The 27,174-nt window shown below is 36.8% G+C and overlaps 1 protein-coding gene across 1 annotated transcript in view; it reads right to left on the reverse strand.

The window, feature by feature from the left end:
• INPP4B (inositol polyphosphate-4-phosphatase type II B) overlaps positions 1-27,174 on the reverse strand; it is a 496,781-nt gene that overhangs the window by 21,010 nt on the left and 448,597 nt on the right. Inside the window, exons 25-26 of the mRNA XM_023754658.1 lie at positions 23,174-23,286; positions 19,643-19,797 (exon numbers count right to left, since the gene is read on the reverse strand). Coding sequence (XP_023610426.1) covers positions 19,643-19,797; positions 23,174-23,286 — 268 coding nt within the window. The remainder of the gene's footprint in view (positions 1-19,642; positions 19,798-23,173; positions 23,287-27,174) is intronic.

Here is a 27,174-nt window from a genome sequence, read left to right on the forward strand (position 1 = left end):
TAATCTACAAGACTTCTGTACCAATGACTAATTTTGAAAAACATACAATGTAACATAGAATTATCTCTATAAAAGTCATAGTCAACAATAATAATTTCAAAGAAAATGTATTTGGTTATTTCTAATAATACTTTGCTCTTATAATTTATATATATGAAATGCATATTACATTACTTCCTCTATACTTTACAAATCCAAATTTTATGGGCAGTAGAACAGAGTTTGATTCTTTTTAACCAAAAGGTGTTTAACTTATAGAATACTGCTTGCTTGCTTTTATAATTACACATTATGGCATTTAGTTCTCTTATATTTCTATTCCATGTCTAATTTAATAATATGTATAATAAAAGAACTCAGTCACTAAACCTTATAACTTATCTTAGTCTACCTGAAATAATCATTTAACTTTGATAGTGTTTTGCTGTAATACTCTTAATCAAAAATTATTATGATATACTGGAATTTTTGTTCAAATATTTACACTATGAATAAATATAAGTATTTAATTTCTTATAATTGAGATAATGATAATTAGGGAGGTTGATGCAACCTGAATTATTAAAATGCTTAATAATTTCTAAAGAGAAATGATGTTGCTTTTTCATTATTAAACTAGATTATTTATTCTCTAGCTATTAGTTAAAATTTATTTTTCCAGAGATTGCTACATGCACTTAAGCATAACCCATGTTCTTCTGATAATAGTTTATAAACTAGAGCAATTGCACATAGGTATAAATTAAAACAAATACATGGGTTTCTTTTTCTTTCCTCCACTACTCCATAAACAGACACATATTCATAAAATAACATTACTTCTCTGAAAAATTCTAGTTAAAAATACATTGAATACTTTCATTAAACCTTCTTTTGAACATTATGCCTTTATTTTATCTACTGGCCAAAATTTTCCATGCTAAAATTATCTAGTTTCCTAAGACACAATTTCCCAAATGGGATTCCATGAGGTATTGATGAATGTGTGGTGCTGGGTCAACAAAAGTCCAGCTTCTTTTTGGTGGAATTTTCCTAAGACTTTAGTCTATAAAGGTGTTGGGGGCTTTTGGGAGCTGGTAACACACAATGTCTTGTACTTGGATGGTTTCTCAGGTATTCACTTTATAATTACTTGTTGAAATGGACAGTTATATTTTGTTCACTTTAATATTACTATTCATATTCTAACATTATGCATTGAGATATTCGGAGGGAATCTGGTGAGAAAAGGTAATGCTTAATCTAAGGCAGACACTGTGTGGATGCCGGCATTCTGTGTTATTAACAGAAAGGACAGCCGTGTGCCACTGGATGCTAGTGATGTTGGTGCCAGCGCTGGTATTTTGTCAGGAAAAATGAGAGATTCTGTCTCCTGTTCTTTGTCTCATTGGCAGGCCACCACATCTTTACATAAAAAAGTTAAAATTGTACCGTAGTCATGGTCAAGCTTATCAAAAAATGCTTTAGATATGCTTTGAGTGTTTAATTCAGAATTTATATGAGTCCCTCAAGTTCTCTCTAAGAAATCATGGAAGTGACAACCTAGACCTAGAAAATTGTGGAAGGACAGTGAGTTACTAATGGCCAACCTCTCTACCAGAGAGCAAGATTGTTACAATAAGAACCCAAGTTCAGGCATTTCTTGTGTTGATTCTTACCAGTGACATAGCCTCCAGCAACCATTCTCTCATTCCCTTGAGGCTTAACTTATTCCTATTTGAATGCTGGGCCTAAAAAATGTAGAAGTGGGTACAATCATTTATTTATGTCCATGGAGTGCAAGTTGTACTTTAATAGTGAGATACTAAATGATGTCTCGGATAAAATGAATGTGTCTTCCCAAAAGCCTAATGGTTTTAGGGAGTTATATGGACACTGGCGAGATCTGTTCTCAGAAATATTTTATCATTCTAATCAACTTATCACGTAATGTATTTAGTTATATATTAGTACACATTATCAATCTTTGCCTTTATTTCCTTCAGATAACACTGCTGACCTTTTATGTACTGATTTAGGAACTTCTTGTGGAAATGTTGTTATATGGGTCATTTTTAAAAAATCCTTTGATCATCCTGTATGCTGCTTGTCATCCTCTATTATGCATAAAGTAAAGTACAACAAAACCTGGCTGACTTCCCTGTGTTCAAGATAACCGTATGCTGAGTTATAATATTCTGTTGTCTATGTTTCTGTAGAAGTGAATGCCTTCCGAGTAGCAGCTGGGAACACTACTATTGCATCTGAATGCATGTATGAAATAATCACTGCTGCAAGTTCAAGTTCATTACAGCCTCATTTCAAGTTCCAGCTGGGAGTTAAACTCAAATGCAGACTAAAATGGGTTTTGTTATCCCTATTGTGCTGCTTAGAGGAAGATGGTGCATGATGTGAGAACGAGTGATTGCTGCTGGGGCTCAGAGCCAATTTGAAATAGTTCACCACATACACACAATAGTGTAAAAATCAGGTAATTCCAAAGAGAGTCCTTATTTTTCTTTTATTAGGAACTGAGTTAATCATGGATGTCTGCTTGACTGGATTAAGGATCTGCAACATTTATTTTAATATCTTCTGATTTATTACTAGTGCTGTGATTATAGGAGGCTTGACAGTCACAACAGATTCCTAACACATGCTTAAATATAGTCACAGACAGGAGGGGACATTGTTGGGCATCAAGAATTTAGGAGATGGCTATAATGATGTGCATAAGGGACACAATCTTTATTATGTACTGTCTATAAAAGGGGATAGATGGATGTCTGCTTGACTGGATTAAGGATCTGGAACATTTATTTTAATATCTTCTGATTTATTACTAGTGCTGTGATTATAGGAGGCTTGACAGTCACAACAGATTCCTAACACATGCTTAAATATAGTCAAAAATCAATAAAATATATTAAAAAAAAAGAATTTAGGAGATGGCTATAATGATGTACATAAGGGACACAATCTTTACTATGTACTGTCTATAAAAGGGGATAGATGAAGGTATTTATCACTATGGCACCGTATTCAGAATAATCTGTTGTACTGACCTGGTAAGGATGCTTCAAATCAGCAAACTTAAAACCATAATCTTTAGCTGGAGATAGCCTACTAAGGCATGTTAAGACATAAGACTGATCAAGTGTGTGTGTGTGTGTGTGTGTGTGTGTGTGTGTGTGTGTGACCCCATTCACTAGCTTGAACCTTCTAGATTCTTGTCTTTGCCTCATTAATTCAATAAATATTTTTGGTGGAACCACTCCACGCATTTATAATTCCAAAGTCATAGTAACCATGATGCTATTATACATCCGTTTTCAATAACATAGTGAATTAAAGTTGGCTTGACAGTTAAATAGAACACTATTAATACTGACAATAACTAATTTGTAAGAAGCCTTAAAAAGGAGATTCAGACTCCTCTTTCCTTCTTTGCACTTGTGATGACACACAGGACTCAGAGCTACAGATGGACTCGGGACTGCTCACTCGTACAGAAGAGGCCATGACATATACAACCATCAACCCAAATTCACAAAGTAAAGCAGGTCTCTGTCATATAGCAAAGGTCTTTTCTATCCTTTATGTGATTCTCACATTCTCATTAAAACTAGATGAGATAATGTTCATTAAGTTCTTTAAAATAGCACAAAAAGGGAATTACCTTTTTATTTGAGTTCACTCAAGAGACTTTGCTATACACATCCTATCCTGGGTCAACAGAATTTTTAATCATAATGTCATCATTTTAAACCATAAGTGTTGTTAATAGCATTTATGCAATGTTATAAAAATCTTGCTTAATTTTCTACAAAAATGTCTTTTTCTTACAGAAAGTTTTGTCCTTTGGAAGGTAACATGAATACACAAGAACAACTACAAAACAATTAGCAAATGCTTTCTTTTAAATGAGAGAGGCTTAAACTATAAACACTGCTACTGTAAGTACATTTAATTTTAAAAAATTCTAGCGACAGAAGATAAATAATGGTATCTCCTTTTTTCAAAATATTAATCTTTCACAGAAACTTTGATTAGTAAATTAAATGCAGTGGTTTATAAAACAGATGATGTGGAACCTGTGAAAGTTTAATTCAACCAAGGAAGTGATAGGAAGATGAAGAAAGGGAGAAAGAAGGACTTTTGATCCCCAAGACACCCCAAGCTCCAGGCCCCAGAAAGAAGCTACTATTGGATGTTTTGGTCGGTAACAAAATTCCAATATGAGTAGAAGCAACTTAGCCTAAAGACACACAGATATTTTACAAGGAAATGGACAGCCTCAAGTATTAAACTGGCAAATATAAATCTGCAAAGGGTTGGTAACATTAATATTTTATGTCCATGGTTGTAATAGGATAGGTACACTGATTAAGTTGGAAGTCTACTGTCCTCTAGTCGCCTCTGGAAATCTGAATACTAGTGAAAAGGAAAAAAAGGAGACACATCAACTTTGAGCTCAATTTTGCAACTCAAATGCACCTTTGGTCTTGTCCTAGTTACGTAGGAACCCTGAAGGTTCAAATTGGAGAAATTTCTCGCCCCTTACTTCTCAACCACACAAATGATCAAGAGGTAAAAAAAAAATGCTAAAAGGAGGCAAGTTTTTCTCTTAAAACTTAAAACTTATTATCCCTGTTATGTCAGGGTATCTGTATTCCAAAATGACAGGTGCCATGGAAATAACTAATTACAGATGGGGACCTATGAATACATCATTACATAACAAACCCACAGTTAGGAAATGTAGCACATTTCATAGCAATGTTTATAATGATAAAAATATTCCATTTTAATTTGAGGATGTTAAAAATCAATCATAAGCTTTTTCTATCTGCACCATTTTTATCTGTTTATCTCATTCTAAAGCTACAGAAACTTAATTCTATAATTAAATTGTTCATTCCCTTATGCCTGTACAATTTTATGATTCTTTCTCTCCGGTACTGGTTAATAATTGACGGTGAGAACTAAAGCAAGTAGCTGAGTTGATCTATTTCCACTCACAATTCAAAAAAGTAAAGTCTCAGAAGCTACTCCACATGTAAAAGGCATCTTGACACATACACTCCCAGTGTTGTACTCGAAATTAAGAGGTCTGTCAGTACTGACATGAACATTAAGAAAGACTCCTAGGCCGCCAGAAATAAATCTGCCTGGGCATAAAGAGTACAGAGTTCTTACATACCCACAGGCAAAAGATTGAGTCATAAAATCCAGAATTGGTAATATTCTATTTCCTTGAGCTACTGGTGCTTGAAATTATATCAAAATTTTCTTTCTTATTCCCCAACTTTCTGCAAATCCATTTTCTGTTTGTACAGTGCTCTTTTTTCTTCTTATTAGACATTTCAAGAATCCACAGTGCCTAAGATACAGTAAAAATAAAATATATACACATATAATCTGTCCACTATTCCTCAGGATGTAACTCGAAGGCTTCAGACGAAGAGCACATCAGAGGATCTCACTCTCCTGGAAGCACTCGTGTACTTTCTGGTTCCTACCAGGCAGCCTTCACCACATGCAGCCCTGCATTTGGGTTTGTGTGTGTCTTGTCTCTCTTACCAGACTAGAGTTATTTTAGGGCAAGGAACATATTTTATCTACCTAATGTGCCTTATGCTGATGAATAGGCTATAAAAATACCACTTGAGTCAAGCCCCCCCTAGAGAGCCTAGCGCTGCTCTCTCTGATAAGTACGCTGCATTTGGGCCATGTTCGTGCTAGTTCATAAATAAATGTGTTTGATTAAAAATTGATTATGCTTTAGCCTTAGTACACACCAGCAGCTCATTAGCACAATACAGAGAATTAGAGTAGCAGTTATCTGTATACCGATTTGATATTTTTATCCGTTATCACTATCAAAACGACTTTGAAAATGAGGCCTAATTCTGATTTCATGGATTCCCTCAAATAAAATCAATCCCTCATTTTCACCAATGGTGTCAAAATAAACATCACTCTATCACTAGGCTGTTATTTCTCAGATCGAGACCTTTTTTCTTTTGCTCAGAGTGTCCTTGAGGAAACTATTTTAGGTCCAATCTGCTCTGCATTCCACCAGCATGCCCTAGTCCAAGAGGCTAGGCACTCTAGATACTCTCCAGTTCAATATTTTGTTTAAAGCACTGCAGACAGAATTCACACGCCATTCCTACCTAACAATTATGAATGACACACTCAAAAAGAAGGGTTTGAGATTTTACAAAACCAAATAGAAAAACTAAAACTTGGCTGAAGTACTATTTTTACTCAGAAATTTCACTCCCGTATTAGAACAAATGGGGAGGGTTCTCAGACAAATTCAGCTTCTGATGATCTGTAGTCAGATGTCTGCCACCAACACAGCTTTCTGCCGGTCTGGGAATAAAGGATGTAGGTTATTTTGGGTTGAATCGTAATCATGTTTATAAGTATTAAGAGGAAGTCAACTAAAATGGAAAGTAACAGCAGAAATCAGATTTTTATTTGTATCACAGGAATTTAGCCCATATACTAGTACTGTCTCGCCTGCCTGATGAAGACTGTTATAATGGGGGAAATTGCAGGCAGGTTAGAAATCACCTAGGAAACCAATGTTTTGTGCAAGGATAAGGGCTTCTAAACCTGGATACTCATAAAAGTAACTTTCTAGTTTTTCTCAAGGTCATTACTTTTAATAATTATTGTCAATATGTCCTAAACTTATGCCTCTAGCAAAACATGCTGAAATTTCTAGATTAATCAACGGCTTTCCTCTTTTTAACTTAAGAAGCATCAAAGTCTCTTATGGGTGGAATATGTCCTTTCTTAATTTACCCGTCTTGTAATAATATAAACTTAAAGGTCACCTTCTCTCTGTAGCCCTGACAGTGCTCCACATTCATCTCACCACACCTGACAAATTCATTGTACCCTTATCTATGTTTCCCAAATCACTTTACACATACTATCATAAAAACTTAAACCATCACTATTTATTTGTGTGTGTCTTCGGTATGAAGCATGATTCTTGATAAGTAATACGCACTCAAAAATTGCTTACTTCTTTGAGTATTCAGAGCCATCTATTCCTTATAGTAAATGGCTTACACCATAGTGGAAAAACAATCCTATATAATAAAGAGCTAATATGCTAATTAGACCAGGCAGTGAACCGCCCTGTGGGGGGGGGGGGGGGGCAGGGCCACAGGGCCTCGAGACAGCTGGGGCTGCGAGGGCCAAGCCCCTTGCACAAATTTCGTGCATCGGGCTTCTAGTCCAGAATAAAATGAAGTAGTTTTTGTAGAAACAATTAATAGGGTTATGATTAACCAAGATCAACATACTGATCTGTGTTGTAGGAAGAAACAGAGCACAGAGGTAAGTCATCATCGTGCTATAAATTGTCTTTGTGGTGGTAAGTAGACCCTTCAGGGAGACATGGCTCCCTCCTGCACCCAAGGCAAAAAATAGAGCTAGCTAAGGAACTTGATATTTCACCCCATTTTCCCACCCTGGTACTAGGGTGGGCCTACAGAGGAAAAAGCAGATCCTAGGTAATTGCAGCTCTTCACTCATACCCTGTTCTCTGACTGATCATCCAGTGGGGAACTGTAGTGAACTTGAACCAAACCAAATTGTCTGTTTCAACGATCTGTAAACTTTATCAAGACTTTGGGTTCTGGTTTAGTTAAGAATCAACCACAAATTGGTTCCAGAGCAGTTACATGCTATGTACATATGGCTAATGCTTGGTTTTGCACCTTCTATGATTTATCAATGAAAACATTTCACCATATCCCAAGAAACTGCCCCATAATATTTCTCTCTTAAATATTCATTTCTTTACTTATTTATATAAATCTTTGGTTGAAGAGCCCTTAAATTACCTATTAATCAGATGTCATTATGTAGAAGTATGTTCTATTATAAAACTCACCCCATTTCTTTAAAAATTTTAAGTATCTGCTCTATTTATATATTAACACTTTAATTAATTAATTTATTTATTTATTTTTGACACTATTACAGATGTCCCCTATTACACCCTTCGCCCTTCCCCCACCTCAAGCACAGATAAGATATAATGTGGACTTTACATTTATTTAGGCCACCATACTTATCTCAGGGGTTAGGGTGGCAAGAATAAAAATATATACATTTCTATTTCAATGCAAAATATCAATTACCCCACTAGACCCTGGGAGAAACCTTTGCTAGACAGCAGTGTATATGACAAAGGACTACATGTTTCAATTTATCATGCAGTGAGACAAAGTTCCAGGAACAAAGAGAAATATAGATCAAGAGAGGCAGCATAGGCTCTTAGAAGCATGGAGGTGGAGTAAGGGCCTCACACCACTTCCCAGCTGTGAGGTCTTGAAGCAAGTCATTTAACCCCTTTGTGGCTGCTTCCTCTTTTTAAGAGTAAATCCTTATGATTAAAGTAAATTTGGGGGAGATAATATTTGTCAAGTGTTTAGGAAAGTACCTGGCACATAGTAAGCATTACATAGTGGAAGGGAAGAAGGGAGGGACAAGTAGACCTTTGCCTTACTTTGCTTTTTATTCTGCATATTACATTTAGAACATGGTGTCCAATTTTATTTGTAACTGGAGGCCTGATGCACGAAATTCATGCACAGGTAGGCTCCCTAGGCCTGGCTGATGACCAGGGCTGATTGGGGCCCTCCAGCTGCCAGCCGGGGCCTTCCCTTGTTCCACACCATCCCCTGGTGGTCAGTGCACATCATAGCAAGCGATCAAACACCCGGTCTCCTGGTCAAACTCCCCAGGGGACACTTTGCATATTAGCATTTTATATATTTCACATCTTAAAGGGATTAAAACAAGCAGTACTTAGGCTGTGCAGCTCAAATGGTTAGAGAATCATCTGATAATGTCAAGGTTTTGGGTTCGATCCCCATAAATAAGTGAAACAACAAAACTTGATGTTTCTGTCTTTCTCTCTCTCCTTCATCTCTTTCTCTAAAAATCAATCTATATATTATGACCTGTCGACTGATCACTATGACATGCACTGACCACCAGGGGGAAGATGCTCAACACAGGTGGTCAGTGTGCCCCCACAGCCAACCTCCCATGGCCAGCCAACCTCCTGCAGTCCCTCCCCCTGGACTGGGTGAGACAGCCCTGATTCGCCCCATTGCCGGTCAAGCTGAGGGCCCCACTCGTGCATGAATTTGTGCACTGGGCCTCTAGTTAATAAATAAAATAAAATAAAAATAAAGCAATTAAGCAGAAGACAGAAACCACCTTTAAACACTGGCAGGCTGACTTAAGGAAAGAGATGCTGACTTCCACTATTTTGATCCACACACTTGAGTGCATTAATGACTAGAAGTTATAGGGTGACAGATTTCAGCTTAACATGAAGGTGAGTTTTATAAAAAGCATAGCTGTCCAACCACAGAATGGGTTGATATGCAAGCTCCCTGCTATTGGACATGTGCAAGTAAAGGTTACCTGACAATCTGTCAGGGATATTGTATAAAGAATCCCTGCCTTGTTTGGCAGGGTCACTAGATAATCTCTAAGGTCCTTTCCAAATCTTGCAGCCTTAAAATATCATTAATATGAAAAGTCACAAGTGTGTAGAAATAGAAGTAGCTTGAAAACTGACTTTCAGGAGGATAACAATCAGGGCTCGAAAAACATTTTATTCTGAACCAAAAGCTTGTGGTCCTCTACAAACTCACAGAAAATAATGAGCAAAGCAATCAGTCTGGCATAGCTGGGGAAGCTGATATGTCAACTCACAGTTATTTTCTGTTTGTCTTATTTTAATGAGATAACACAAAGTTGAATTTTCTTTCTTAATATTAAATTTACTGGCTGAAACAATAGTGTAAGAATAAGCATATTTCTCACATGCCCCAACAATGGGATCATGTTAATAAAGAGCAATTTATAAACAAGATCAGATTAGGTCTAAGAAAAACAAACATTAAAATTATATCTATAAGACACATATATTTTATATAGAAAGAAAGATATATAGTTATATATGCATATACAAATACACGTATATGTCATTTTGTTTTGCTTAGCATCTATAACCTTGGCCTCCAAAGTAAGACAAAAACAATGTTAAAAAGGTTCATCAGAATTCACTTTTCCATTTAAGTTTGTTTGAATGATAAGTCTTGCAATGATGCGAAAGTCATTTTGTTAAAAAAAAAAAGGGGGGGGCGCAGGGGTGGGAGAGGGCAATGGGGGGGAAAGGGGGACTTCTGTAATACTTTCAACAATAAAGATTTGTTTCTAAAAAAGGTGGCTTTAGATTACTTCTTCAAGCACCAAGATCTAACCCTGTTCCAGTAATTGTGTATAAATTCTCATGATGCTCAGAGAAGCATATCTGCTCACAGCAGAACCATTTCTGACTCAAGAAGGAAATGTCCGATTCCCCTCAGCTTGTCGGCTCCTTAACACCATCATGTTAGATTCAAGGAACAGAATCTTCAGTTGAAATGCTTTCCACAAAAACTAACTGAAGAGCTGTCATAAACTTAGGAGCAATATCTAGATTTAAAAAGAATTACTTTATTAGACATATCTTCATTAACATAAGATTCTGTGAGGTATTGGACCAGAAGATATCTGGCGTCCCTTTCAACACTCACTCAACAGGAAAACATATTTATAAACCACAAGTCTATATCCTAATCGAAATGGGGACAACAATGTTAACTACACTTGTTTAGATTCTTTGATAAAACATTTGTCCTCAGTTGAGAAACTATATTTTGCCCTTAGGTCTCTTGGTACCAGTGGAGGTATTAGAACACAAAATGATAATGATGCAAAAGGTTTCTTTTATATGTGAATAAGAACTCTGTTTTAACAGGGCCATGGCAAGAATGTCAGGTTGCCGTTTTCCTTAGTGGAGAAAATCAGTATCTATGGGGACTGCATACTACCTTCCTTGTAGCAACTTTCTCTCTTGTCTGCTGGAGGAATATTCAGCGCAGATGATCTGTACAAGCAGAAGGCTTGCCTCTGCTGGGGAGAGAGCCCTGCATGCCAGGAAGGCCGTCACCATCACCCTGGCCTTGAGAGTGGCCTTAAGGAACCATGAGAGTCAGGGATGAAAGTTGACACAGGCCTTTACCTCGTCAAACCCCATATTATTCAGAGAGCTGGTTTTCCCTTCCTTCCCTCCATACACAGGTCCAGATTTTTCCAAAATTCTTTTAGTTCTGCTCTTTTTTATGGACTGTGCCAAAATTAGTTAAGTCAAAATTTTGCTCCCATTACTAATCAACTCCAGGAGGAAATTAGTGGAGTTCAACAACATATTGGCAAAATGTGCTGATACTATTTAACATTTAGATGGAGGTGAGAATATTCAAAAGGTAGTTACTAATTTTCAAATCAAGCCTTAATTTTTGAAATACACATACATAAATTCACTTTCATTAGCATTAATATTTCAGCATCTCAAAATTCTTAAGGCTTTTTAAAATATCAAATATTCTTTTTCATCCCAGAATCCATACCGAGATTGTTAGTGTATCCTACTTTTGTTACTCAAGAAATGTGGGCAAAGGTGGCAAAATAAATAGAAACACATTTGTTATAAAACTATATGAAGCAGACTGTAAAGAAACATGACTTTCTTTTACCTTATCACAAATACAAATTTGACACAGTTTCCAGTTTCCATTATGGTATGAAATCATAACCTTGGTAATAGTAAGTTTTAATTTATAGAAGAACTTTAAGGATTGCATTTTGGGGAGGTTATAACTGACTACATGAATATCAAATCATATTATTTTCTAAAAATAGATGCATTAACCTCCTAAATACAGCCCAGTGATTTAGAGTTCATTTCTAATCATATACAATATCTATAATCTTTACAGGAACTACACAATTCATTAACAACTTTAACATTGTTAAAACACACAATAAAATTATATTTATATAGTCAAACCAGAGAGGATAAGAAAATAAACTAGCCAATGCCTTGGTTGCCTTTTGTCGTTATGACCATGATTTTATATATCATTGATTATCTTTTGAGAGAGAGAAATATTGATGTGAGACAGAAACATCCATCAACTGCCTCCTGCAAGTGCCCTGAATGAGGATGGAACCCAAAACCTGGGTATGTGCCCTGACCGGGAATTAACTGGTCATCTTTTGGTGTATGGGATCTCACTCCAACCAACTTAGCCACCCAGCCCGGGCAACCATGCAATATTTAATAATACATACTTTGCATATAAGCAGTGAGATTTTCATGTTATAGAAAAAATATTTTTGTGTGACTAGAAGTTGTAGGAGTTTTCAATAAATGTATCTATTTCAAGAGTAGCTGCTGTAAAATTGGTTCAGTCTTGTGAAGAGGAAGGCATTTCTCCCTCTTTTTCTGGCAAAAATAATATCTTTTGACAGCTCTAATATGCTTTTCTCTCATTGTTGTTCTAGTCTTTCCAAGAGAAAAAAATCTTTATCACAAAAATCAAATAAAACTATCTGTGCTATACAAATTCCATCTCTGAATTTATGTTATGAAATTAAATTATGAAACAGAAACTGAATAGAAGATGATATCTATTGTATTTCTATTTTATGGAATGAAAGAGCGGTCAAGGTGATTTGCAAACTCTGAAGCATGAAAAATATGCCATCATTTTCTCAAATAGTTGAGAAGATGGGCATCATTTGAAAACACATAAATTAAGATGTAGAGACTAGATTTTGTTTTCATTTTATAAAAATGATAAATCAGTATTGCCTAACTTGGTTTCTGAGTGCTAAGAGCAAATTTAGGAAGGGTCTTGAGCTAAGGACAGAGGGTGCTTTATGTAATTTAATTTTTAGTACTTAAATCCTGCTTTGTTTTAAAGAAGAATTTAAGTCAGTTTAAATGGATATATAATATTCAGTAAGATATCAAGAATGAAAAGTAAGAAACAATAAATGCAAGGGTTATGTTATAAAACAGGACTAAAAATGAGGTTACTATATATAGATACATGTTTTAAAGACCCATTAAAGAATGCTGTATATTTGAAGTAGATGGATCACAATATTGGCCCTAAGCTTTTCAATAGTCTCTATAAGAAGGAAACTGCACAATGAAAACACAGACAATCACACACAGACAATCCCCCCTAACCTATCCCCACTTCCGCACACATGCACCAGAGCTGTTCTGAAGAATTATAAGCAAGCCTAATATTACTGCTATGAAAATGAATACAAAGAATCTTCACAAAGAGGGAAATTTACAAGGTAATGAAAATTGTCTGACAACATAGATCAGTGGTTCTCAACCTTCCTAATGCCGCGACCCTTTAATACAGTTCCTCATGTTGTGGTGACCCGCAATTTCATTGTTACAAATTGTACATAATTAAAGCGTAGTGATTAATCACAGAAACAATATGTGCCAAGTTTCCACTCCAGGAGGTCTGGGATGAGGCCTGTGAACCTACATTTCTAGCCAGTCCTTAGGTAAGGCTGACGCTGCTGAGCTGAGAACTAGTGCACAGATACTAGCAATAATTGAAAGAGCTGTTTCTCTTACTTTCTTCATAGAGTTTGAGGATATCACAACAAGCCACGGTTTAGTAAAAACAATTGAACGAGAAGCCATTATGACAAAGGAGGTGGCAGCAATAATCACAATAAGAATAATGAGAATCCCCACCAAATAACATCAATAACTGCCGTAGCGGCATTTAATATTGACTGATCCCTGCTATGTGACAAGCTAAGGGCTTCCATGATCATTATTGAATCCTCACCACAACAAGTCTATGAGACGAGGATGTGATGCTGGTGAAATTAGCACAATGTTTATCAAGTAGCTGTCATATTTATCATACTATATTCTGTTTCCAACTTCCTTTCAGGTATTTTTTATTGTATAGACAAAAAAGCTAAGGGCTCTTAGAATTTCATTCCCACTGCTAAGAAGTGGAGAATCAGATAGTCTACTTTCAACATCCTTGCTCTTAACCATCACCCTGTACTCAGCCTACTATCCACTGAGCTAGATTGTTAGATTTTATAGAATTCAAATAACTGCTTCCACACAAAACAATGCTGTGATACCCGAGAAGTGATTTGTTGCTACTAATAAACTACTAATTTTACAAATGACATGTTTTAGAAATGAAACTCTAATGCCTGGAGTGATGTCATTCACAATTACATGAATTCTGAGAGGCGAAGTGAATGGAAGTGAATGGCTTATAATTGTGCATAATATATTTTTTCCTTGGGACTTGAAACCATTATCCTTTGGGCATGAACTTACTAGTAGTACTCCGGGCATTCGAACTTTTCTGTCATCTGTGCTCTTCCAACCAGGAGAAAAGACTGCAATAGTTTAGCTGCTTTTCCATAAAAACTATTGCCTTCCAGGCAAGTTTTCATTAAAGAGTGTCCTGTGAAGGTTCTAGTTTGTTCTCCTGGGTGAGAGACTGAAGCACTATAACTTAAACTTAGGTAGAAGGAGGGCTGAAACACTTCTCTCACAGTGTTTGTCAGAGGATCATAAGCACTCTGAGGAAAGCAAAACAGTACCGACAGTACATTGATTTTAATAGTTTTGGGTTTACTTTCAGTGCGTTAGGACAAACATAACAGAGTCATCAAGTGCCTGAGTCCATGGTAGCTAACATAAATGACTGTCCACGTGGCACTTATAAAAGAATCTTTAGGTGGTTAAATGAATAACTGAGATGTGGGAAGCATTCTTATATGGAAACCGAATGCCCTAACACACTTGTAAACTCTAAAAGTAAACAAGACTTGAGATAGAACGTTGCTATTTGTTCCACATGCACGTTTACTCCAAAGGCTTTTCTCTTTGAACACGGTGTGGTGCTCAGGTTCGCCTTGGTTGCTGTGTCAACGCCTTCCAGGGACATAAAGAAACTTTCTGGGTTTTGGCATAACTGCTCTGTGCAGATCATTCAAGCCTGGGCTGCCTTGCATCTCAGGCTTCTTGAATGAGAACAAGTCCTTTCTAGGACTAGTTCCTGCTACACCTCATTTTCCAAGTGCAGAGGCATCAATCACCTTCCTAATCGCCTATAGGTTTGTGTTTGTGTCTCAAGTTAAATCTATTTATTTTAACTAGCTTCATTTTTATTTATATTTTATTTCATTGAATTGAATAAAAAACATATACTCCATACACTTATATGGCTAGGTCCTCAGTTCATAATTTCAGGAATGGAAAGAAATGACTTATTTGGAATGCTGCATATAAAGTTGGCAGCTGCTCTGGATGACATGCTTGATACTGGGTCTTCAGTTACTAATACTTAGAAAACAAATATTGTACACCAAATAACTTAGGGAGAAGAAATCAACCTCAAAACCACTACTTTTAAAATAATATTTTATTGATTTTTTAGGAAGAGGGGAAGGGAGAGACAGAAAAACATCAATGTGAGAGTGAGACATGAATTGGCTGCCTTCTGCATGCCCCTTCTGGGGATCTAGTCTGCAACCCGGGCATGTGCCATGACCAGGAATCGAACTGGCAACCTTTCGGTGCACAGAATGATGCCCAACTGACTGATCCACACCGGCCATGGCTAAACCAGTTTTTTGGTTGTAAAATAATATGACAAACATAAATGTATGCAGAAGATTACCTAAAATTAGCACATCCATTTAGTTCTGGAAGTTGAAAGTTTGTTGCACGTTATTTTAATCACTCCTGTAAGATCAGTTATCTGTTGGTGGTTCATCTGTGGATCTCTTGTTAAGAGTTACTTGCTCCAATATGATTTCTAAAGAAGTGTATTCTTTGCAGTATCTTTTACCTTAGTGTTAGCTGAAGCAAAAACATCCTAAATGGGGTCAGTTTTTATGTAATTATTAGCTACCCTAAGATGACAGTGACTCCATTTGGACTTATTACTGTTATTTGTCACAGATATGAACTAAAGCAACGGGCAAACACACCACTGAAATTCGCAAGGGAAGAGATAACACTTAGTGATAATGGAAAAACTGTTCCTGCTGATGCTGTTCTATGCAAACACCTCCCTTTCAAGTAGTCAAGAAATAACTGAAAGCTTCAATTACCCGTGTCTACAATGCTTATTATTCACTTTAATATTTGAAATAGGGGGTAATGTGAAAAAATAGCAGCTCTTCTCTGTCTAGTCCAATCAAACAAAAGCAAATAAAAATAAGCTGAAGTGGAAATAAGACTAAGGAAAGAAAAAATACATTTTTCTATTTCAACACAAAAGTGATACCGACAAAGAAGCCATGAGAAATAAAAGCATAAAACCTGTACTGATATCAACTGATGAAGGGTCACTCATTTATAAAGCAGAACATTAAATAAATTATGCTGCCCCAACATAAAAATGTCAGGTGCAACATGTTGAGAACATGACATTCAACAAGATAATAAAATTCAATAGGGCTGATGGGCCTTTTAGTCTCTCTCCTATGACTTAACTGTTTACTAAAATAGAATGATTAAAGCCCTGTATCTTAAGGGTGATAAATACGTTGTAGGCTGTAATGTTCCCTGATTAATTTTACTAATGACACATCAGCTATCTTAATTTTAAGCAGCCATTATAAAATGACAGATTGCAGCGTAATGTAGTTTGAGGAAAATAAAAGGTACAGACAGACAACTAAGGAATATGGTGTCACATGTTACACTGTATAAACACACAATGCCAGACTTCCTACAAGAGAAATAACTGTACACCGGCATGTTCATTTTAATTTACTTTTTAGTGCCAATTACATTTCCCAACACAATTATTTTGGGATAAAACATGACATTTTACACTCCATTCAAATTTTGTATTTTAATTCCAATTCTAATCATTTATTAATCAAATATATTTAAAAATTCCTACGAAAATGTTTTCTGCAAATGCACTGGGACAAGATGGCATTCACTGGAGAGTTCATAACTGAAAATTGAATGCTGGTACTGCATTCTCCCTTTCTTTAAGAAAAATATCTGCTGATTATGCAGCCACCATGTTATAAATTTCTGCTGTAGATGATTAAGGGAGAATTTGACAATATACATACTCCTCACAACTCAAAGAAAGGGAATGGAGACTAAGCTTATAGTCTTACCACAAAGCCATTAAATGCAGTTACTGAAGGGCATCAGGTTTTCAGTGAGGCCGACTTTAGTCAGGTGGTTTCCACCCTGGCTCCATCCCAGAGGCTCACCTCCAGCCCCTGGGGTTTCCACCCTGGCTCCATCCCAGAGGCTCACCTCCAGCCCCTGGGGTTTCCACCCTGGCTCCATACCAGAGGCTGGTCCCTCCAGCACCCAGGGTTTCCACCCTGGCTCCATCCCAGAGGCTCACCTCCAGCCCCCGGGGTTTCAAATGGGCAATGAGGGTTGAGAATCATTGTTTCGGTCTGGCAATATAGGCAACTCCTAGGAGCTCCTTACAGAGTCAAATCTAGCCAGGCACCTTGCTAACTTTCTAATCTGAAGAAGACCGTCTTCTTCCATTTCAGTCAAACAGACTGTAACTAGAGGCTGATGGCGGGAGTGTGCAGCTGCAAGGAAGTACTGGATGTGTAGGAAAATAGAGAATGAACATTTGAACACTGTACAAAGGGTAGATCCAGACTTCGACATAAGGTAGGCCGTTTGTAGCCTGTTTTGCTTTTGTATCATAACTTCTCCAAAACTCTCACTTTCATCTGATGGAACTTTTGCTTATTAAATATGTCATAATTGAAAGATAACTCGATGTGTTTAATTCCAAGTGTCTATGTGTGAACAAAACTTCCTAGTATATAGAACCTAAACTTCATTCATTCATTTGTTCACTCATTCATAGTATACTTATTGAGAACCCACTATCACTAGGCATTGTTCTAGGTATGGCCTTACTGCAGAGAGCAAGGGAAAGCAGAAATATTGTTCCTCATGGAGCTTATTTGGTGTGGGGTTTCTGAATAAGCAGGTAGATGAAGCTTCATTTCTTTTTATCAACAACGTTTTGCTCATCTACATATAATAACTTGAAACTTTTACAGCGATAAACACAATAAAATGAGAAAAGATAAGATGAGGAAAAAATGAAAGTAAGAAAGCAGTGATATTATAACCTTGGTAAATTCTAAACGAATGCAGACAAAATAGCCTGAAGGGTGGTTAGAATAATCAAAGGTAAAATAAATTGCAACAGATATAAAATAAAATAAAAAACGTCAATACATTCAAAACCATGAAAATTAAACTCCTTTAAAACAGTGATCCTGATGTGCATTTTAAAGTCACTGGAAGGTGGGGCTCCCCACATGACAGAGAAGCTTTGCAAATCCTCTCCCTTCCCAAACACCCTGGACACTGGGAAATACTGTCGAAAATAACCATTACTGCCCCCTTAAATAAATAACAGTTTCCCCTTCAAGATAATTTATGTTGGTTGGATCACTTTAGTCCTTTGTTGTCTCTGGTCTATAATATCCTGTGTTTCTGCTCTCCCCTCTAGCCCTTTTGCTCATCCACAGTGACACGTTTATTCTTTTTATGCACCTTAGGTGGTTTCATACTCTGATTCTGAATTTCCCCCATTAGCACTGGTAGATTATTTTTGAAAAGAGAGATTATTTTTGAAAGAAGTTTTTTTTTTTGTCAACCCAATGTGTTTCATATGGCTCAGATGTTCATGTCAGGCCTCTAAGACATCCTCCTACATCTATAAAAAATTATGATAGAACTCCACCGAACAATGGAAATGCCCAGAGACATGGAATGGGGTGAAATCGAGGACTTCCGAAACCTCTCATTAGCGGGGGAAACATATAGGCACAGAAAGCGGCAAGGTCTCCACTGGAAGACTACAGCAGTTAAAAGAAAAGGGGAAGCTAACGACATGGCAGATCTGAAGCAGCCCTGTCCAGAGGATCACATGGCATTCCTTCCTGGGAACAAGGAGCCTGTCCCACGCTTCCTGGTGTGCTTCTGAATCAGTGTCTGCAGCAAAGAGACTATTTCGTTTAACTTTTTAATTAACGTGTGTCCTTGCTGACAGACATTGTGAATGGGGTACTTTTCCCTTCCCATTATGGCTTTGACTTTAGATTTAATTACTGTGGGAATGAATCAAGAAACATGACTTCAGGCACTGCATTTTAAATGCCAGCAGAGTAACAATGTGACTTCTCTATTTTAAAGTATCAGTGTCATCCCGTCTTAATGATAAGTGATATCAAAATAATTTTAGGAAGGAGCTACCAACCTGGAGACCCTGCGACCCATGGGAAGATCACCTGTTAGTTGCAGTTTGGAAAGGTTTTCTTTGGATAATGACTTAGTTTTATTTTGTGTGTATTCATAACTACTCAGATATAAAGAAACTGTCCTCTTCAAGTGCTATATAGGAAAAAAACAACAGAGCCTGTTCACTTAGGTTTAAATGAGTTGATGAGATAGAACCTCCATGTATATTGTAAAAATTTAGCAGATTCTCTTCTACTGCCTAAAATGAGTCTGGGGAATATTTAAAAGTATATTATCTTTCATGTCATGAGTGAAAAGCCATGGAAATGCAGTGAAGTTATTAAGTGGTTAGTTCTCCAGTAAAATATGCATTTGCAAAACAAAAAAACAAACCAAAACAACAAAAACCTTAAAACGATTTTAAAAGAAAGGAAGTGAAAGATAAGTGGATACCTTCTCATGCAGTCCAGTGCTCGGATGAAGAAGTCCTTGTGCAGCTGGTGCTCATCTCTCAGGATGGAGCACTGTTCAAGCGTCACTGACATCGATGTCCTGTCTTTGGCACTTTTACAACAGGTGAAACGAATACCATTTAGTTTGCGGCAAATCTGTAACACAGATGGATAAGCCCTTTATTGTTCATTGGCTGGTCACTCTAAGGGTGGGACTCCTAAACTCTTCTTGTCTCAACACACTAGATTTATGTTAATATGTGGTAGTTGCAGTTGGTTCGGTCTGCCCTATTGAATATAAAACCACACCTGGGCGTTTCAAAAGCCAGTGGAACAGATTTGATGTAGTTCTTTGTATGGTGTGAGGCGTCGGCCTGTTGAAACCACATGGGGTGGTCAATATCCAGCAGAGGCAGCAATGCTCCCTGGAAGGGGGCCCAGCTGCAGTGGATAACCCTAACGATCACAGCTTAGGAACAACACCTTAACTGTGAAGGGGCTCAGACACTTGGTTTGAATCCTAAATAACTAATGTTGTCTTACTTTTAAGCAACCTTTGCTATTCTTGGTTTTAATGTTAGAAAATTTCAAACATCTACATGGGACCAACACAGCAGATGAGGGAACCACTAACCACTTATCAATACAACTAATAAGAATAAGGACACCCGCCCCCTTCCAAAAAAAATAGCCACTGCTAATTGATTGCACATCTACTGTGTACTGGGTACCCTGATAATACATTTCATATAGGTTTGAAATTTAATTAACTGCACATAAACCCTGGAGGAAGGTATAATTATTCTCATTTTACAGGCAAGGACATCGAGGTTTGGAGAGGTTCAGTAACTTGTGTACAACACTGTCCAGCCAGGATGCTAATGTAAGTCTACCTAACTCTAAGAATCAAGTCTTTAACTTCCATTCTATTCTGTTTTTATCTGTAATTCCTTCTTTTTGTGATTCTGCCATAAATCAGGAGAAGCAATAATCTCTTTTCTCATCACCTCATGGTTAACAAGTGAATCATTCCGTTCTTTTCTCTTCCATATCCCTTGGTAGAGCCCTGATACCAGATACCAACAATCAACTTTAGCATCAACATGTAGTTAACATAAATCTGACATAATACAGGCCTGCTTTATTATCTGCCATCAAGGAGGCCTTAACAGTTGCCTGTTTTGAGAAGAGGATATAATAATACAGTTTATCAAGGTTTTATACCATATTTTAATGGTGATTCTTAGCCTAGGATTTACCAGTCCTTATTATTTACCAGTACCTTATTTGGTACTTTCTCATTATTCCCAGTAGAAGTGACTAGAGAACTGTGAAAGCATGATTTCACCATACAATAATTTTCCATCTAGAGAATTTCAACCCATTCAAATAAATAGTATTTCAAAAATTTTGATATAAAATAACAAAGGTTGGACTATATTCATGGTAATAAAATATAAATCTTGCTATCTACTTATCAGATATGATTTTTTAAAAGAATGAATTTTCAAATACTATATTATCACTATTATTTGTGACATCCTACTAAGAATACTGAGTGTTTTAAATTTAAAATTGAAAGGAAGCAGGGCCATTTCATCAGAGTAGACAGGCTGCATTTTTACACTTTTTAATTATATGAGGTTAATTTAACACATCTGATTGGCATTTGATCTTCAGATTCTCATATTTTTTTTAAATAAAAAATTTTGGTCTTCAGATTCTCATTTTTATTTTTTAAAATTTAGTTAAGATAAAACCAAAAGCTTTATCTTTTTCAATTAGAATGTTAAAGCTTATCAAAAGCAGTATTTTCATCAATAGATTTATAGAAGGGGAAAGGAAATAGAAGCAGAAGTAAAAGCTTTTTTGAAAATGTCAAAAGGGATTTCTATATTTCTTCATTTTAAGAGTATTATCATGGGCCTTGGTTTACAGGATATTGAAACTGAGGTATCAGCCTACAGATATGCTATTAATAATAAAGTTAATATTCCCACAGAATGCTAAATTTCCACACTGTGCATATGTGTATTCATCAAGACAGGTACTTTCACACAATGGGAAGTTGTGAGTAAGCCACATTTGGCCAGTATATGCATTTTAGAACAGTATTTCAGAAATGAATGGAATTAATGGGAAAACTTTTTTATTTATTCAAATGGGAAAGTACATATACTAAGAAAAAATATACATTTGTGTTTGCATGTGTGCATCCTTCACTTTCCTATTTACATAATTGCATGATATGTATATAATGACATGTATCTGTCCCCAAGTTGCCAGATAGCCTTGGTAAATGATCAGACTTCCTTCAAGCTACCATGTTATTAGGGAAAGAGCAAAAATAACTTACAATCTGCCTTTGTGAAATTTTTGTGAGAATTAACAAGCATAGTAGTGTTTGAAGATATAAAGAGCAGACACACTGGGGAAAGAACTATTAAAACAACCTTCCTGTAATGCACTATGGTGCTAAATGGGACCAGTGTAAATGAGCCGCCTGAAAGCCATGTTTCATATTGTTACCTTTGATGTTCTTCCCTGGGGCTCCAAGGGGGCATGAAGGGAAACTAAAGCTGCTTTCCTCTGCCTTGCTCTTGGTAAGTTATTTTATCTTTCAACTTATGGTAAATTATCCATTCCTTTTCCACAGAAGAGAGGAAATAATATTGGATTATAATGTAAGCACTGACAGTAGGGGGAAAGGCTCTGTCTGAAACACTGTTGATAGCGAATGAATAGAGTATGCTGGCAGTTGGGTTAACCTAACTCCAAATTACAAGAGTAATGCTGAGAATAACTACACACATGGAATTCATCATCGAGAGCTCCAAGGTTTGCTTTTCCTAATGAAAAGATCCATTCCTTAGGGTCTGAATGTTTAGCAAAACTTGTAAGTTTATCTGAGCTATGCCTGAAATGGTTGCCAGATAAGAGCTTGCAAACCACAGGCAAGATGCTCTTGCTCACTCTTGTAGAAATCTGGGGTGGGAAATCAGGAAGATCTTCTACCCTGAGGGTGCCATTAACTGAGAAAGAACCATACCATATATAGCTCATTACCCTGAGAGCAATCTGCCAGTAATACATTCTATGCCAATATCTAAATTAGCAAACACATTTACAAACTCATTAATTGAACAATATGTCCAGGAGCCTTACTGAGGCTGTAAGTCAGAGATCTGATAACTACATTCTGTTGAAATCATAAGTCTCTAGAGCATGAGATGGGCTGAAACATGCAACATCAAGAAAATTAAAGACACTTCCTTCTAATCTCCAAGTGTCAAACATATCCAAGATTTGTGAGAAAAGCCAATGAGAAGGATTCTTTCTCATTGAGTTTATCTTGTTCCAATTTGTGTTCTAGTCTACTGATAGCACTATGACAATGCTTTATCTCCTAGACAATGGAAGATGACATCTGGTAACTCAGAGTGCAAATGTTGGCCCCTATCGAGTAGACACCCAATATTGATTGCTGGTCCTCATGGTGACAGTGAGTAAGGTCTAACAGGACAGTGCTTACCGTTGCAGCCAGCCACATGATTTCTACATTCTTCCTCTTTTTGGCTTGGATATTTTGATGGAGATTTTCTAATAATCCTTTTAAATCATTTTGTTCATGAAAATGTGAAATGTCTGAAAAAAAGGAGAAGAAAAAGAAACAGTATTAAGCTGCTCACAAAATTTTCCTCAATATATTTGCAAATGCAATCGATAACAACAAGTGTTATTTGGAGCAGACTATGTAAGGATAATCATACTTATTAATCCTCTAGTTTCATTCTTTACTTAGACACATGACTCGGTTTCCCTATTCTGTATAATTGTGATAATGTCAACTAGTCTCATATAATACCAGTGGTTCTCAACCTTCCTAATGCTGCGACACTTTAATACAGTTCCTCATGTTTTGGTGACCCCCAACCATAAAATTATTTTTGTTGCTACTTTGTAACTGTAATTTTGCTACTGTTATGAATCATAATGTAAATATCTGATATGCAGGATATATTTTCATTGTTTGTGACCCACAGGTTGAGAACTGCTGTATACTAACAAGAAAAACATTCTTTTTAAAAAAATTGATTTGAGAGAAAGAAGGGAGAGGGAGAGAGAAACACCAATCAGGAATCAAACCCACCACCTCTTGGTGTATGGGATGAAGCACCAACCAACTGAACCACACCCACCAGGGCAAGAAATACATTCTTAATGATGATGACTGCTTCAATCAAAGCATGGCATAGATGGATATAACCTTCCATTTTTTATTACTGAATAGCTAGTCTGAATCAAGAGACTATATGGGGTAAATATAAAAATTCTGCAAAACACTGATTTAAGGCAACCTCATGTCAAGATTCTTAGGAGATTTTTTCCACAAGGTTCACAGTCAGAGGCAGAGTCAAATAAAAAACCTAGTCTCCCAACTCCTATGCCAGTAATTAATTTTCCCCAAATCTGTGCTAGTGTCTTCACAATAAACTATGGGTATTAAAAAGCAATCATCTTAACACAATGGACCAGCTTCTTCAGAATTCTGAGACTCCAGAATAAAGCATAATGATTTTTCAAAATAATTTAGTTTCATTGTTGACATGGAGATATTTTTAATCAGCCATTTTAAACCACCTATACACCTCCTAAATATAAACCAAATGGCTATCCTTTGCCCATAAGGATAGTGCTCTAGCATAGACAGACATGATGTTCCTTGTAATTTCACCCCCTCTCCCCATTGCATGCTTTTTAGAAGGGATCATTTTGATGTGCTTACAGTTTTCAAGTCACTATTTCCATGTCTGTCATGATAAAACTTGCCTTATTCAGAGCACATCCCTATCAATCCAACACTTTACTTGCTGCCAAGTTTTTTTCAACATGACCAAAATCTTGCAGGCCACAGAAACTCAGATCTGGTTCTTGAAAGAAGTATCATAAGTAATGACTAGTTTATAGATTAATAGATGAGATTTCAAGATATAATGATAGAGCCTTACATAGCCACTGAAAATCATGGTATCAATAGAACATGGATTGGTTTTAGTCTGAAAATCAGTCTCCTAAAATGTAAATATAGCCAATAAGTTTTGCTTTTTGCTCCTCACTCCTGCATTCCTCTAACAACAAACTTAGAGCAACTAATCTCTATGCCTATCTCCATAGGAATATTCTTTATTCAAATGAGGTTGAATAATGTAATAAAAAGGTGAAAGTACAAAAATGTTCATTGCTTTGCTTAATATTTTTTAAAAATTTAAATTTCAAAGAGAGAACAGTAAACTGTTACATCGTGCTGTAATGTAATATATAGGTAAAATAAATAAATGCTGTATGTATCATCATAAATATATACAAAACATGTTGAGTAAAAATTTCAAATTATAGCAGGATTCATATAAGATAACAGCAATAATATAAAGTTAAATGTGCAAAGCTGTACCATATTTTCTATGGTTACATACATTTGGAGTAAGAATGTGTATGAGAATGTAAAACACCAAATTCAGGGTATTGATTTGCTCAGAGGCAGGAGGGTTAGAGATGGAAACCAGACAGGGCTTCCCCTTTAACTGAAAATATTTCTTTCCTACAAAATCTGTGAGGCTGAAGGACAAGTTCCCTAGTGTTTGTTATTTGATGATCTGTTTTTTGTTTGTTTGATTGAAACTTTCATAATTGTTTTTAAAGAAAACACCCAGCCAAAATTCTAGAAAAGTGATTTCTAGTGCCAAATCTTGCTCCAACTTTGATGTGTGGTCTTGGGCAAGTTGCTTAACCCTCTGTCCCTATTTTCTCAACTGCAAAATAAGGACAAGAACCCTGTCAAGTTTAATTGACTTGCAGTGGAAAACAATTAATAAAAGTCTTGGCAGAAGAGGCTACATCATTAAATTCTGTGTCAACTCTGAAAAACAGAGGAAGACATTCATAGCTCTTAAGAGAGTTCATAGCCTCGGATAGGATGCCAAGCTTCTCAGAATTTATCCGAAGTAGAAAACCTTCTCTTACACACACACAGGTGCACACAGTGATCATGATCAAGAACATTCACAAACCCAGGGACTGACTCCCACCGCCTCCCAATGAAACAGAACAGCCAAGTACACATGCACTTTGGAGTACACCCTTTCTCCTTGTTTCGTCAAACGGGGCTTCTTCAACAAGAGTTCTGAATTGGACATTGACTTGAACCAAAGACAGGGTGTTGAGCGATGAACAGGAATAGGACTGTGAACTCTCAGCTGATCGAACTGTAACACTAATGAGGCCAAGGCAATAGCCTCATCCATCCCCTCATTGTCAATTATTTTAAGTTGTCAGAGTCTCAGATGAAATGGAAATGAATCCCAGCACCTGTTCCACTCACTTCCCACTGCATATCAGGCATAAAATCTACTTGGGATCAATCACGTTCTCACTCTGAAGTAAATCGATACAATTCCATCTCCCTTGAAATCAGGACTAGTTCAGGGATGTGCATCTAAATCTAAGCCAGTCAGAACTTGACTCTGACCTGGGCAATTGTTGCAGGGGTATGTATGCAAGTGATCTGTGATGTTCCAGGTGAGGGAGGCTCAGGACCCTGTAAAACGCAAAGGGGAAGAAAAGCTCTTTGGTTGAGGATGGGAATAGTTCATGGCAGCCATCCTTGAGTCACAAAGGGACAGTGTCAACACTAGGAGTAGCAGAGGAATGAAAATGGGTGGGGGAAATCATTTTAATATTGCGGAGCCACTAAACCCATTATATATTGGGCAGGGATATGAAATATTGTAAACACTTGGAGTGCGGGAAACGAGTTAAGTCGGCTCGCGTGAATTGCGCGTACTCCGCGGGAGCCGTCTTTAACTCGGTTCATATAGATTTGCGGTGGAGTTCGGGAAACGTGTAAACTCGGGCCGATTGTAACTGCGTATTACCAAATATTTGTTTGTAATCCACCCTTTTGGTGGATGGAACAAAACCAAAAGACAGAGCCATCTTATATTTTGGCGGGAAATTCACCCGCACTCCAAGTGTAAAGATAGTTTACAATATTCAGCTCACAAAGGGCCCTGGGTGTTTTTCCTTCTTAGCTCACAGGGCCAGGCAGCCCTCCCTAATAGGGCTGACGCAGGACTCAACTAGTGGAAGCATTCCAATAGACCTGGATGACAATACCCTTCTCCTTTGGGAAAAGTGCAAGAAATGGACATTATCAAGAGACAACAGAGAGGTCTGAGATGATAAACTAATACTTGCTTACTCCTCATTTAAAGGATAGAGAAAGAAGCATTTCGTCCAACCAAATCACTATCACATTTGCTCCAAATCATATAGCAAATGTGATGGTGACTCTAAAACATGGAATAGTTTGTGCTAGCGATTTATAGAAGTGCTTTATTTTATTTTATTATTTGCTAACCCCAAATTTAGGTGTCTCAATGATCTAGGTGGGCATGAAAGGGGCCTTGAAAGGTTTCTGAGATCATGTAACCCAATGGGAAGATCAGAGCAAGAAGAGAGAGAAGCACTTATATC

The sequence above is a fragment of the Myotis lucifugus genome, unplaced genomic scaffold (assembly GCF_000147115.1).
Source record: "Myotis lucifugus unplaced genomic scaffold, Myoluc2.0 scaffold_1, whole genome shotgun sequence".
Classification (NCBI taxonomy): Eukaryota; Metazoa; Chordata; class Mammalia; order Chiroptera; family Vespertilionidae; genus Myotis; species Myotis lucifugus.